The sequence below is a fragment of the Onychostruthus taczanowskii genome, unplaced genomic scaffold, assembly GCF_017590055.1.
Source record: "Onychostruthus taczanowskii isolate IOZ18803 unplaced genomic scaffold, ASM1759005v1 scaffold13, whole genome shotgun sequence".
NCBI lineage: Eukaryota > Metazoa > Chordata > Aves > Passeriformes > Passeridae > Onychostruthus > Onychostruthus taczanowskii.
The window spans coordinates 6,090,045-6,105,973 of NW_024498462.1; the positions used below are offsets into that span (position 1 = coordinate 6,090,045).

General features: G+C 36.1%; 1 protein-coding gene across 7 annotated transcripts in view; it reads right to left on the reverse strand.

Annotated features, from left to right (window-relative positions):
• The window catches only part of STAG2 (stromal antigen 2), a 74,213-nt gene that overhangs the window by 19,683 nt on the left and 38,601 nt on the right, over positions 1–15,929 (reverse strand). For all 7 annotated transcript variants that reach the window (XM_041396767.1, XM_041396765.1, XM_041396764.1 and 4 more), the window contains exons 5-18: positions 13,540–13,636; positions 12,190–12,266; positions 10,424–10,628; positions 8,051–8,202; positions 6,753–6,826; positions 6,515–6,638; positions 5,383–5,481; positions 5,207–5,286; positions 4,573–4,680; positions 3,607–3,718; positions 2,919–3,036; positions 2,090–2,193; positions 1,126–1,218; positions 842–931 (exon numbers count right to left, since the gene is read on the reverse strand). In XM_041396767.1, coding sequence (XP_041252701.1) covers positions 842–931; positions 1,126–1,218; positions 2,090–2,193; positions 2,919–3,036; positions 3,607–3,718; positions 4,573–4,680; positions 5,207–5,286; positions 5,383–5,481; positions 6,515–6,638; positions 6,753–6,826; positions 8,051–8,202; positions 10,424–10,628; positions 12,190–12,266; positions 13,540–13,636 — 1,533 coding nt within the window. The remainder of the gene's footprint in view (positions 1–841; positions 932–1,125; positions 1,219–2,089; positions 2,194–2,918; positions 3,037–3,606; positions 3,719–4,572; positions 4,681–5,206; positions 5,287–5,382; positions 5,482–6,514; positions 6,639–6,752; positions 6,827–8,050; positions 8,203–10,423; positions 10,629–12,189; positions 12,267–13,539; positions 13,637–15,929) is intronic.

Sequence of the window (15,929 nt, forward strand, 5' to 3'; positions counted from 1 at the left end):
TTGTCAAAGACCAAATCACAGAAGTGATTAAAAATTTGCTATTGTTGGTATGGTCTTATCAAACACTTGAATTTGCAGTGACAACTGAACAACACAGAAGTATTTACCTCCCACTCACACAAACATGTATGCATGTTTATGTGTGCCTTAAAAGCTGTGCAATTGAAGTTCTAGTTTCATAACACTCAACTGTCCACCAACTAAAGCCAACTTCAGCTGTTCTTATATTCCTCCCCTCAACCTGAGATGCTCACTGCTGCTCGATCACTGCTGGCTGTGCTGTCATCTACACATTTCATCACTTTTTGACTCTAACGAGCTTTCCAGCTACTTCCTTCACAATGCAATAGCACATCTGACAATGAGACAGAGATGAGAACAGCTTTGACTTCATCATCCTAGCAGATAAAATGAGAGCAGTAACTGCATCATTTGTGATCTGGTATGCTTCCTCTTTTTCATGCAAAGATCGTGGTGGTTTTCTAGTTTCAGTGACAGAAAAAGAACTTACTGAGCTGTTTCTACAAGCTTTATCTGTCAGACAGCTATCACAAATATGACCATAACCCAGCAATAAACATTCTCAATTTAAGTTCATTTAACCGGAAGATTTTCTGTTAAAGCTGGCCAGACAGGCCTTAGAAGACTCATATTTTCAGTATCTCTAAGAAGAGCAGCCAGTCACAACGCTGAAATTGAAGTCACACTATCAGTAAGGGTTACAATAAATAAAATCTCCTTTACACAAAAAACCACTCCTAAAATGGTGATTGAAATTCCAGTGATGATGTCTAAATTCTGGGACTTTTCCTTTAATGTTTATGTGTGGATGTTACTGTACCTTTTCTAATCGCCCCGTTGTATAAATTTCCAAATCAAAGTACTGTGGCAACTGCAGCAAGTTGGTGACTTTTTCTGCATCTACAGAATACTGTAAAATTGGCAAGGAGGAAAGTTTAGTTGAAAAAGTCTTGGACGACACAATTCATTATAGAACAAGTAAATATAAACAAGGATTAGTAAGAAAAAATACCAAACTCGTGGCAAGCTGTATCGTTAATTACAGAAATATACTTGTAAACATTTCAACAATCATCCATCAGCAAAAAATGGAATTAAACCTACCTTTGCTAGCAACTGAGGAAGTGCCACCGCAAAAAGCTCAGTAATTTTTGTCCTGTCATCCAGCTGGGTTTTCTTTTCCTTTGCTGTCAGCACCTAAAACATTGGTATTGTGAGAATGTTACAGGTAAAAGTTCTGGTGCAAAGTTTCATTATCATTAATGAAATGATGATTAGGTATATGGACCTCTAAAATCACTGTAATGTGTCAATGTAAAGCAGCGGGAAAGTGTGCAATTAAAAAAAAAAATAAAAAGGAAAAAACAAACATTCAGCATTCAAAAATGCAATTAAAAGTCAGTCCTAACACTATTAAGATTATCTTGAAAACAGAAGTGATAACCTGGAACAAAAGGTTTACCTTTCCTGCAACAAAATACCATGACTGGAATGATAATGTAAGAATGGGAACCCCTTCAGCCTACAATTTTAAACAATATTTGCTCAATTAATTTGTCAATCCTATTTTCAAACAAGCTTTCAGCCTGCTCCTAAATGGGTTTTTTACCAAAATTTGCACCAGTATTGAGAGAAGACTGCTTAATGTCTCCACGAAAGAGGCTGTCTGAACTCCATACAACCACAGAAAAGAGAACTGGTGGACTGGCCTTCTTTCAAGACACTATGTGGTGTATTTTCCTGTCCCTCATTTTGCTCTTTCCCACTGAAAACAGTTTTAGCTTTTCCTAAACATTGATTCTAGTCCTCCCTTCAAACCAATACTGTTTTCAAAATCAATTTTTATTATTTTAATAGTACAAACAAATGCAGTAGTTTGAACAGTACTAAGCACGTGCCCAAGTCCAGAAAAAGCAAACCAGCCAGGGTAGTCAGATGTGGAGACCAAAGCTGAATCTCCCATCTCAGTCCCTTCAGCAGCAACAGCTTACAGTCTCCTCCTCCCTCCCACAGTGGCCCCACAGAGCCATTCCCACATTTCTAGATGAGCAGGTTTTTTGCTTCCTACCCTTTTCCCCGTTCCTCTTCCCACCGGAGGATGACATTCAGCCGCTTGCCGAATGGTACAAAGCATGATTTCAATCAGTGCGCTTTCCTGCCTGTCTGTTAAAGCTGAAATTTAAGAAACAGATGTTAACACACAACTTATTTTTCATTTTCCACAAGGATTGAGATATACTGGGTTTTTGTTTGGGTTTTAGGTTTTTTTCCAGCTTTTTTTGTTTAAGGCAAAAAGAGAGACATTTAGACCAACAGCTCAATTCCAGAGATGGGGGTGACAGAGGGGACAGAGAAAGTACCTTATGAAATGACACCAGAAAATACTGAAAAATTGAGGGAATATCTATCACTGGATGGGTCATAGGATGGGATGGAAAAAACACTACGTTTTGTAATTATTTTACCTGCTTTCTATTTTTCAGATGTCCATTTACTAGGACCTATGAATTACAGAATTATACCAGGGGTTTTGTTTGGGTCTACTGTCATCAAAGAAATTATGGTATTTTTCCATATGGCAGTTGTAACAATAAATTAACCAGTTTCACAAGCAGCTTAGTTTCTCTATGCCAAAAGTGCAGCCTGAACTTGTGGAACACCAAGGCAACACTGCATGCTAATTCCTTCTCTTTTCTTCTAACCATTGTTCTTGTGTAACACTTCCATACCAGGTGGTGATCTCTTTCTACACTTCCTCCTCACATTTCATAATTGGTATTAGTGACTTCTTATAGTCATGGAAAGACAGAAAATATATGTAAACATCTTTTTTCCCTTATTTCAAGCCTAACAAAAACTGCACAGCAATATAAACAAAGATCTACAAAATCTCTTACGTTCTTCTCCATTGAGAGGCTCCTCCAGCAGAAGACTGTTCATACATTCCCAGTCCTTCAAGAGGTCTGTTGCACAGTCCCACATGCTGTCCACAAGATAAGCAGCATGTTCATGCAACTAAAATAAGAACACATAAGTACTTTATCAGCAATGAAAATTATTACAGAACTATAATACAGAGTATTTCTCCCACTGGGCACCTGCCTGTGGCAAAAATAGAGAACAAGTTTTGCAAACTCTCTGGTTAATCAGAAGATTGTCTTCCTCAATTAACTTTAAAAGATGAATCCAGACCAACAGCTACAAGGAGTAGTGCTATAGGATCTGTTGGAACTTGGGGTATAGGTGGGTAGGCATTGTTGGGTTTTTTGCTTTTTTCTCTCTTCCCTTTTAGATCTATCAAATCACAATTTCTTTACACTTCTACATCATCATGTTTATCAGAGCAGCACTCACAGCCTATCTCAATACTGACAGAACCTTCAAATAAACACAACCATACAAAACAGTCTTTTGACCCCCGGGTTGCTCAAACAACAGGAAAACCAGGACAGATTCATGGTTATTAACCACTGAATGGGGGAAAAAACCAACAAAATTTAACTGACAAAAATTAGAACCACAACAACAACCAAACCCCCCCCCCCCCAATCATAAAAACAAGGACATCCCTGAAACTCAACTTACTTCACTTTCCAAAAAGAAAAACACTAATGTCTTCACAAGATTAGCATTTGGACTTTGTCTTCCCCTCCTTTTCAGTATTCCATCATCTTCAGCATCTCTGCGGCTGAAAAGCCTAAAAGAAAAATTAATTCTTGACAAATTTCTTCTTCACTGCCTTCACCATAGTCAATTCACATTAAGATACGGAGTTTTTACACACTAATACCTTGTTGCTTCGCTCCATATTTACTTTGAAAGGAAGTAATTTGGGACAAGTATCATTTGAACAATTTCATATATGCATTTTATATACGCTGAGTTGATATGCCACTGACTGTTTCCAGTGGGATGTACAATTATAACAAAATGCTCTACAAACATCACTGATTACTGCAGGTGCTTGAGGTCCTATGCTCCTCCTCAGCAAACAATATTTTCTGAACCTCCCTACAGGAGACTTCAAAGCAGCTAAGAAATATTGGAAGGAGGTCTGAAAAGTATTAACTGGAAACTCCATTTTGTTCTCCTACACACCTGAATGCTGTGTTTTTAGTGGATTTTTAAAATGAAAAATATTTTATGAAATGGTCACATGGGACAATGGGGAGGAGGCAGGCACAGGGGAGGAACTACAAATGGGAAAACACTCATGATGTAAGCCCAAGTTTTAGGCCCCAAACTACATAAGCATTTTAAGACGTTTCACAGGAAGAATGGGAAAGGAGAAGACATAAGAACATTTTTATTATATTCCCTGAAGGTACAAACTTTCAAAGTGCAGCCTTCCAAACTTCTATTTCCCATTCAGAAAAACTACAGCAGTTTAGAAAATACAGTAATGTTACATTTTCTCTTCTTTCTTAAGGCTACTTTATGATTTTTTTTTTCCTTTTCTTGGTTAAATCTAATAAGAATTATTGTATTAATGCACACAGATGCACAAAAATCTACAGGATCAAGAAGTTAACTGTAATTTCTCCATCTTACTTTTTATAAAGAAATTCCCCTGCGGCAACTGCTACTGGCCGATGAGCTGAATAAACCAGGTGGTAGACATTTTCACAGTCTTCTGCAGTCAGAACTTCTTCACTACTCCTAGGGGTAGGGATGGGAAGAAGGAAAGAAAGAAAGAAAGAAAAAACCAAAAAGGCTGAGTCAACAAAGTATGAGCTCTAATGAGGGAGATGGAATGAATGAGAACCTAAACCTTTTCCTTCAATTTATCATCCTAAAACTCCAGTCTTAGTTCCTAAGTCTTCCTGAACAAAATACACTGATGAAGTATGAGCTCTTGCTAGAAGGTTATGCTCAAGAGTTCAACTACTGTGCCATGTTCAATATATTCTGTGTTCTTCATTTCAAACACTCCATGATAGTTTTTAACTATGAGGCTGAATTCGAAGTCCCTAGCCCTTCACCTACTGAACTGTGGGAGATAAGTAGTAACACTGTTCTAGACAGATTACTTTTGGAATTCCATTTTCTTTGAGTGTAAGATGCATAGACATTTCTACAGCCTTCAGATTATCTGAAGTGTCATGCTGCTGGCCTCACCCATACAGCTAACACTTAAGTTTTGGTATTTGCTGTATGTCAGATAAGGAAATATATATGTACTTACTGTAAAACAAGAGTGAGTAATTTTATTGCTTGGACTGCAACATCATATTCTTTGTCAAGAGTCATAGACACAATTCTATCCTAAGAACACAAAAGAAAATATTTTTGAAGAGGAAAGAAATGTAATGCAACTTTTTAAAAGAATCATATGTACTCAAATTAAGAAGTAACACTAACCTTGAACCGACTGGTGAAGAGTTCCAATTTGGAATTAAGCTCCTTATTATAGTAAAGCCCTTGCAAAGCAGTTAGGCATTTGAGTCTTACTTCTCCTTGCTAAAATAAAATTAAGAACTGAATTAAAAGTCAAGTATAGGACACAAATGTGATCTTCATGTCATACAAGACAAGTTTTTTTTACAGTCAGAATTAATTCAAAAACAAAGATTAAATTCTGTCACAATACACTACCAATAATCATGTTAATGACATAAGAATATAACCCTGTTTGTAACAAAGCAATGAACGAAAACCAACAAAACCCCCCAAGGTCTTCCTGCAGTTACCATCTCCATAAATCAAAATACACCTGTTTCATTCTTTCTAAACACTCATGATATTTCTGTCATTGATGACCATCCCTTGTTCAGTCAAAATTACTAAGTAGATAACGAGAGAAATATTCCTGTTGAAATACAAGATCTGCTTCAGCAGAGAACATGCTCTAAGGTAAAGATGACCTCACCCCACTGCCAGAGGTTACTGGGTTTTTACACCAAGCCTGTGAACAGCACAACAAGACTGAGCATCCCTCATTTCTTTCACTTAAAATTCAACAGCTTGAGGTTTCCGATGCAAGAACTGAGGCAATGTGCTGACTCAACAATGAGTCAGGGAATATTTGTAAACTATATTGACTCCCCCAAGCAGAGAACAGTCTCTGGGTGGTAGCTGGTAAATAACAGCTTGAGGCACTAACCAGCACAAAAGGGGGCTTTCCCCATACTTTCTGCAGCTAGATGAGAATGCTAGAGTTTCGTAATTTGGCAAAACAGAGTACTGCCAGGCTATAGGGATGACATGCATTAATTTGAAGTAGTTAAGCACTATGAACTACAAGTTTGCATCAGCAACAAATAGAAAAGACCATTTGCCTACAAATAAGTTTCTTAAAAAAATCTATATGTACTCTCTAAAAACATTCAAATCTGGCTTATGTGCATTTTGCAATGCCAGTACTTCTGAGTGATAAGGAAAGCAGTGACCAATTCAAACAGCTAAGAGATCCAAACATAGTCTGGAAAGATCAATAACCAGAACCAAGGAGTTCTGCTTCTTGGTTCTGCTCCTTTTGCTCTGTGCAGTTTACCTTGTCATGCATAGTCCACCCCACATATTTTAAGTAGCTGTCATTGAGGAAGGCATCACTGTACATTTTCATCCATATTCCAATCTCCTCAATGCAGATGGCTCTTATTTCAGCAATTGCATCTCTGTGGAGAGAAGTGGGGCAGTAAGTTCAAAGAGATGAATAATTAGAAATAACCTGCCCCCAGATTCCAGAAGAAATTAATGATGCTACACATTACTTACTGAGAGAAACTTACCGATATCTATGCACAAAAACACCTTTAAATATTGCATTCATCATGTTTTCTATCTCATCCTGATTTTCTTGAAGCTGAAAGAATGTAGAGAGTACGTAAACAGTGAGCAGCATTTTTACAGTCAGATCAGATGGTGCTGATGCTAGGCAATCTAAATTAACATTTACAAGTGTGACTACTAAATCCTTTCACAGACCTGCTTCACAGTACAATATGCTATTATTTAAGAAATTTTATCTACCACAGCATACAAATTTTAGTAATTCTGATCACTGGGAAACTGTTTTTCAAGTGTAACAAAGACATCTTGCGTTTCTGAAAGGTCCTTTTTAATTAATTTGTAAGAAAACCTGATTTAATTTTCTAGTAACAGCGTTGCTTTTTTATGTATCTATGCATTACTCACACTAGGAGAAGTCCGGCACACACATCTAAAACAACTACATTGAATGGGTTGTTAAGAGATCAGTCTCAAACTGCAAGATCTTTGGGAGATGATCAGAAGGCAAACTTGTTAGTTTGTCTGAACAGTCAGGGAAAAAAAACCCTTAACAGGTAACACTACAAATGCTGAAGAGCAAAGGTGAGATGTTTCCTTTGATCATGAGGGAGTTATTCCTAATGCCTAAAAACCAAAAACCTAAAAGAAAATAAACATTACCACCACCACACAAAAAAAAAAAAAAAATCAAAAAACAAACCCACCAATTGCCCCAAAAGTAAAAACTAAAACCTGATTGAATTAGGGCTTTCAACAAGACAACATTGTCAGCAATGAATCAGCAAGTCTCTTTTACACAAAAGAAAGAAAACAGAAGTAGACTGCATTTGCAACTTTGATAGTGCTTTCTTTACATGAAAAAAGCTTTATCTAAAGCCTTTAAATACATTTTCTGCTGAGATCATTATTGACATTATAAAAGCAGCATTTTGCTCCAAGATCACGGAGATCTTCTCTAGAAGCCTAAACTTGTCAATGTGTGGCAATTTTTGTTACATATTTGAGCTCAATGTAGAAAACTCATCAAGAAATACAATAAAAATGTATCTATTACTGATTGCAGTCAGTCTCTCTCACTAACTTCACTGCAACACTACTATTTTTAAGACTCTACATTTACTTCTTTTTACAGAAAACCAGACAGTAAGAAGCACCTCGCGAAGTTTTTTAAGCATTAAACATGAACAACCTGAAGAGCGAGAGAGATGGATAACTACCAAAACCAATTACAGAACAAGACTCATTATTAGTGGCCATTTATGAACTTTTGTATTTATGAACATGTAGTTGCACTAACCTCCTTTCTCTTCTGTAGTAAGAGTTCCAGCCTATCATTAGCTCGTTTCCCAATGATTTTATTTCGTTCTGCTTCATACTGCCGCTGTGTATTGTCCATGTTAATACTTAGATTTAATGCCACATTCACTAAAGCAGTCATGAGTTTCATGGCTACAAAAACAAGTGAAAAGAATAAGGATTATTTAAAAGGTTACCTAACCTAAGAAAACAGAAGAAAAATCTTGACACCTCTTCTGGTCAACCCTTTCTGTATCTATGAAAATATATTTACAGTAATGTTTTGATACACAAACTTATGCAATGTTTTACCAAGCACTGCATCATTATTTATCAAGACAATAGACGCAATATTGCTATTCTGTTCTTTTTTGTAATTTCTTTAATGCTATAAGCATTACTTTTATTATACACACATTATTATTATTATTATTAAATTGAGATATAGGATCTGTTTCCTCCCCAAAATAAAAGTAGAATGTAAGATTTACAAACTCAGCCCAAGAAATACTAGAAGAATTGTTATCAGAGTCACTTAAACTGATACCATTCAGCCTTAAATATACAAGAGGTTTCTTTCTTCAAAAGGAAATGTCTTAGACAATTAACACCACCCTATCACACCAGTCTTTTCCCCTTAATTTTAAAAAGGTGCAGGTTTTTCAAAGATTCATTTATTAGCAGAAGCAGAGAGCACATTAGCCAACTACAAGCCAGAAAAAAGAAAACCAAAATACAAAACACACTTGCGTGGGATTTTTGTGTCCTTTTTAAAAGAGTTCAGACAAATACCCCTTTTTCCGAAACTAGAAGGTGATCAGTTGTGTACTTGCTTGCCTTGGGAGCGTCAGTAATAAGGCATAAAAGGGCTTGTACTGGCAGAGCAGACACAGAAAATTCTTGTGCATCTATCACCAGCATAAAGCTAATTGAGCAAGGCTTAAAGACATGCAGTTATACTGAAATATCACCTCACACTGTGATCTCCAAGATTAAAGAGCAAGTCTGAGTTAATCACAGATGCCAAAATTACCAGAAGTACTAGTAAATATGGATACAAGGGTTTTGCTGGCACTCTTTTCCATATAAAATACAATCTTCAACAATACAAACAGTAAAACTCAGACAAATACACAAAACCAACAGAATTGACTGCTGATGTGAACAAATGAAAACACATTTTATAAAAAAATATTTTGTTTGACAGAAACTAACATGCAACAGGGCAATTTCTGCAAGTGTTATTCAGGCACAACTCCAATTAAAAAAAAAAAAAACCCGAAGGTAATGATTTGCTATTTAAGACCTAGAATTTGTATTAAGTCATACAGTACAACAGTCAAAACTCATGATACAGCAGAATTGTCCTGAAATAAAAAGTTTTGTTCCTCTCTCATTAAGAAATGCTCTGGCTGGTGGAAGTCACACAGCAGCAGCACCATGTGTAGTGTGCTAATGTAAATCCAAGAGGGCTATCAAGGATACAGAAGGACTGACGTGACAGTTAGGACTGAAGCCAGCTGTGCATCAGCCAGGTCAAGCTAGCAATTATCACTTCCAGTATGGCAAAGGTAAGGTAAAATTAGGCTCAGTTTCACACTCAGCCTAATTTTACCTTATTCAAAGTAAAATTGTTACCATAACCTCACATAAGCTGACAGCCACACAATGCCATTCACAATCCTGCCTCAGTAATCAGTGCAAGTTTAGAACTCCCTTATCCAAGAAGCTCATCCTTTGTCCACACAAATACATGTTTCTTTGAAACACTTTATACTTAACTCATAAAGGATTTCTTCACAATTTAACTTATTGGGAAAAATTATGTGAAAAGGTCAATTACATAAAACATGAAGAAATTCAGAGACTGCATTACTGATGAAAAAATTATTTTAAATTATTTCTAATTCAAATACTGGAAATGTTACTTTACATAGCACCATGACCTCAATATGTAGCACAATTTGTAGTAAAAATTGCAGCCAACATAAACTACAACTTCTGTTTGACTTAATGCAGAGCATGAACAGGTTCAACTGCATTTGAGATTAAAAGACATCTACACCCTTATTTATGATCAAAGACAACCTAGTAGAATCAACTGAAAAAATTAATTCTATTAACTTTTCTACTAAAGGTTAACAAAAATTAAATACCAAAGAGCTAGAATGCTTTAAAATAGCGCTGTGTTTTTCAGTAACAAAAATCCAAGACAAAAAGCTGTCCCAAAGCAAGTTGCATAAGATGAAAACTGTATCACAAAATAAAACACAAGTTCAATGGTGAATATCAAGAAGTTCAAGCAGAGTAATTCTGACCCGTACAACACAAAACATTAAATGTAAGCAATACCCAAAAAATGCAATTCACTGACCTGCCAGCGTGCTAGTGTGCCGAAACGCTCTGACTTGTGAGTCTGACAGCCCCGTCAGCAGGGAAATGACAGTATCCATCATATACTCATCATATATGATGCTATACTGACATTGTCGGACGAGTACTCCAATGAACTCACAAAAACTGGATTTGAACTTTTTCCACTGGGGGCCAGCCATAGTTAGTGGATAATCTCCACTATCCTATTAAAACACAGAAAAGGAAACAGGAAACTCTTTCAAACACTTTAAAAGTTATTTCATTAAATAAAGATTAAGAAGAGATACGTGCAAGTTTAAAACAAAATCTCAGAGGCCTTAAAAATGATACATCAGAAGAATATGATTCCATAAATATCAATATACTTTGCAGCTGAGCCTTGTTATAACATGAAGACAATATTCTAACTACTAGTTCCTCTTTTTTGTTTGACACAAAATAAAAGAAAAAAAATTATTTGCCTTAGAAATCCACTTTGTTAGACTAGAATCATCACATGAACAGTTAGATGACAAGTTTAGAAACAGGTCAGGATCATAAGGAAGTTTACAGTAAAATGCTTATATATCAGACTGAAATTTACCTACTACAACACCTCAAATATAACAAATGTGTGCCTTCTCCTGATATGGGAGCCTTTAAAAACAACAGTAAAGTGACAGGGAGAAATAAAGAGTCATTTGTGTCAGTGCCACTGTAAACAGTTTAAGAGGCTGAGCAACAAAACTGGTTGAAAAATATAGAAAGTACCCATGAAAAGGGATTAGAAATCTGAGAGCTGCTCATTAGAATTCTATTACAAGAAAGAGTGAGCATAACATAGTGATAAAAAACCCCATGTACCAACAGTCTCAGGTGTGGCTTTAGAAATTTCATATAATATTGCCTTAGAGTAATCAAATCTATTTATGCATTAAGATAGTTTTAAGGAACACTACAATTCATTTAAAGAAAAGGATATTACATTTCCCCTCAGTAAAAGTTATGGATTTTTTTAATTATTGGAGGGGTGGCAGTGGAGAGAATTGTTTCTGTACTAGACAAATTTGGGGATGAAGTTTTAAAGCTACATTTACATTCTCTGAACACAGGATGAAAGGAACGGCACTCAAACCCAGGAAAACCAAAAACAAACAAAAGTCAAATGAAACAAACAAACAAACAAACAAACAAAAAAACCAAACCAAAAACAAAATAAAAATTACAAAAAACAAACGAAAGACAAAGAACCACATCACCCACCAAAAAAACCCCCCAATACATGTCATTTACCCCAACACTCTGTGGAACAGAAAGTGACAATTTAAAGGGGAAAAAAAACTATAATCCCCATGAAAGGAAAAGCATTAGTCTTCAACTGGAAAATAAACAAACTTAAATCCCCACAATTTGTAGATTAATGAATGCATAGGAATAAATTTAGCGACCATTTTAAGAGACAATTTAAGGCCTTATATAAACAGCAAGATAGGGAGGCAGCCCCCACAGTGCCACCATAGTAGGAGGTCCCACTGTTTAAAAACTTAAAGTCAATATTGATTTCTTAAACCATTAGTAAAATAAGTCGCATACATGCAGAGCTTTACTTCCTGGTCTTTTAAGTTCAGTGAAATAAGAGTTAAACATTTTCATTCATAGAGTCCTGTATTTTTTCTAACTCCATATTCTTGAAATAAACATCTTGAAATAAACATGATCCAGCAAGATTAGGACAGGTAAAAAGAAAATAAAAATGAATACATAACCAGAACTTCATTAAATTACCTCATCAAATTCTTCAGTCATTTTTCGGATTATTTCAGAATTCTGCATATGTCGGAACATCTCTGCTGTAACAACTCCTACAATTTAAATATTAGGTCATTAGCACTGTTAATATGAAAGCTGTAGATGGCAGATGACATGCCTCCTGCTACAATGTCAAAATAATCCATTTTCACCTAACCTACTGATTACACATGTATATTTTTAATAAATTTCACTTTTTTTCTTCTAGCATTCATGTATAACAAATACTTTACACCATTTATTTATGTGGGGTTCAGTCTTATTCTTCTTAAGAAGTGTGTTTGTGTGTATGTACACACACAGCTAGAACTTACTCATTCACTCAATCAGAAGCCAAAGATACATTGGCTTTGTGCCAGGCCTCTGTACCAGTGAGCATTACACCATCCGAAGTGACCTTTTGGCACTCAAGATTCTAAATAGTGCAAGACAATTTTCAATAGCTGTATTGCTACTTGTTATCTTCTGCACTATAATAAACAGAGAGCTTTCATGAATTTCGATTTGTCTTGGCCTCAAATGGTTAGACCTCCCAAAGCTTACTGCAAAATTCATGACAAGGATCATCACAGAAAGCATTAAAAGATTCTGCAGCTTTATCTTGTAACAAAAATCAAAAGGTCACTACTCTTGAAAGCACAGATAACCTCTGAGGGACACTGTTAGCTTGCTGGAGATTTACACGTGTTAAAAGTTTATCAGGACAGAGAAACACTTGAGCAGAACAAATTACATCCAGTCCTCCTCTATCAAGCATAGTGACACTGCAAGGCAAGTTACCTTCTCTTCAATAGGAGGTGAGAGGTAAAAGAATGGAGGATGCAGAAATGAGGAAAGAAAAATAAGAAAATGAAGAAATAAAATATGGAAACACAACCTTACTGTAGACAGGCTACCATGAAGTTGTCCATAATATCTTATGGAAACAAGCATGTCTACAAAAGCTATGAAGCAATCTTAATGACAAAATATAGGTACATCCAAATTAGAATTCCAAGACTGAACAAGCTGAACTATCAATGATAGGAGAGATGATTTTCTGAAATAATAGCAGGAACATAGGAAGAGGAAGCACATGTTAAGTACCAATACTGATTTCTATGTGCTGTAAATACAAAAGGCTTAATCAACACTTTAAACTACAGTGTAAGATTTCTAAACCTCTTGCTCCCACCTTCAGAAACACTCGTTTAACTCCAAGGACCTGAAAATGTTAACTAGCTCTGGGGATGAAGCAGTCTTACAGCCTCAGTAGCATGAAAGCAAAGATTGAGAATCATGCTGTAATATTACTTAAATGGATGAGTAACCAATTCAGTATCTTACCTTTGCAGCCTGAACACTGAATAAAGAAGTTAATGAGATCAAGCAGGGCTATATCTCGGTCATGTTTGTATGACTCTATCCAGTCATCCACTACAGACTGAAAGAAAACAAATTAAAAGGCACTATTCAATTTTCATAAATTGAAGACATTGTTACTTAACTGCTTTCAAGTAAGTGATTCTTCTTCATCCCTTTAAGTAACTTGAACCCTCTTTTTTGATTACTAGAGAACTAAATGTTTAAATGTTCTTTTCCTGCTGTTATGTTCTCAAGAACTCATTTTATTCTATAAACATATACCAGTACAAAACTGACACCTGAACATGAAGCACAGGAATACCACAGCCTTCTACAGTAACATTTTTGGAGGAAGAATGCAAAAAATAATTGGGGTATTTTACAGAATCGGGTTTTGTATTTATACCCTCCCCCTGCTCTGCCAAGCCACTGAGATTTCTCTGAAGATATTATTTGTGCATTCAATTCCAACAGCTACAACTCCCTATATTCTTCAAAAAATGTGCCCCTTGGATGAACTCTGCTTCATCCACATTTGTCATAACAGGATGAACAGCACTGCCCTACACTCCATGGATATTAATTACTCTGTAGTCACTAAGCCAAAGAGGAACAAGCACATTTTATTAAAATATCTTCATGTGAAGCAATTAAACCTGTGGTAATCATTCTGAGAAAACAGAATTTACATGCCATTATGTTTTAACCATCCATTTGTAGACTACAAACCATCTACTGCCAATGTCATAAAACACAGACACACAATTGAATTTACACAGGTACGAGAGACTTGCTGTAGTATCAAGTTTCCATGTTTGACATTTTTTAATATGTTAGTACCCTTCCCTAAATCATGGAGTAATTCAGAATTTCTGAAGACAGATGGACTATGCCCCATCTCCAAGGCTTCCTGTCTGTATTCTCAGTGCTTACTCTCACAGTCAATACTGCTGTGAGGACAAATAAAACATACTGCCATCGAGAAAAACTTCTGAACACAGATACAGCTAAATCCCTCTTCCCTGAATCTCAGATTGTTTATAGTGTGATGCACAACTGTTGTCAGCACAACAAAAAGAATTAAAAACTCAAAGTGAAACTATCATGCTCTTTCCAGTAGGAAAAGAGCCTATGAACTGGACCTGAGTGGACTGACTTGAAGGGAAGGGTGAAATATGGAGAAAACAAATTTGGCTTCTAAAGAAGATCACCATGCAATAACTGAAAAATGACAGGAATGGAACAAATATTTCCATTAGGCAGACTTGTGTTCAGAATCTATTCAATTTAGAGAAATGCCAGTAAAACAGCTGTTTCTTGAAATGTTTTGTCTCTGTGAATGAACCACCTCTTTTTGCCAAGGAACAGACACTACTTCACAGGATCACAGAATGGATTAGGTTGGAAAAGACCTCTGAGGTCGTGGAATCCAACCTATGACTTACCACCACCTTGTAGACTAATTCAGAAGGCACAGAACAGAATTTAAAATAAAATAGTTAACTTTAAATTATTACCAAAATTTTTATAGATAAGCAAACACTGAAGGCCATGGAGAAAACTTTGTACTCTGACTGCTGAAATGGACTTCAGTTTAAAAATAATTTGAGAAAATTTTTTTCCTAGTTTTAAAAAAATGACAGATATTCAGGTATCAATTTCCCAATTCAACAGAGTAATCACACCTGGCAGAGATCCATTTTACCCTTGGAAAGCAAAATATTTTGACTGTATATGATTTTAAACATTTAAAAATTCATGAAGATACAATTACTGATTACTGGCTGAACAAGTTGCACACAGAGCAACAGTTAGAGAAGTATTGTTTTTCCATCTGCTTTGAAACAGAACAAAAATGATGGGAGAATCAGAATTTCTCTGTGCAAATACATCCAAGTAATTTGTTTTTGTTCCCAGCTGTAATGCAGGAGCCTGTAAACCTTGAGAGGACTGCACAGCAACCCAGCTCCCTGCATGCGCATTACAGGAGCTGCAAACTCTGTATTTCCAGTCCTAAAGATAGTCATTCTTCCACACTGCCAGGAGTCACATGAGTGAGTCACAGCAAAGCTTCATGGCTGACAGCCTTACACTTATTACACCTTAACCCTGTCTCGACTGGGAGACTCACAGACAAGCAAACACTTTAGTGACCTATCTGAATTAAAAAAAAAAAAACAAAACCAAAAACAGTGCTGTATTTCTTAACAGTCTGACTTCCATCCTGTCAGCAAATGCAGCAGGGAGAATACCTAATGTAGATACTTGAAGGGGTTAAATCTACCCTAAGTTGACTTGGACAGAGTACATTGCTGCACTGTAATTGGCTGGAATCTGGGTCAGGAAATTTAAAGAGGAGCCTGTAAGTTTTA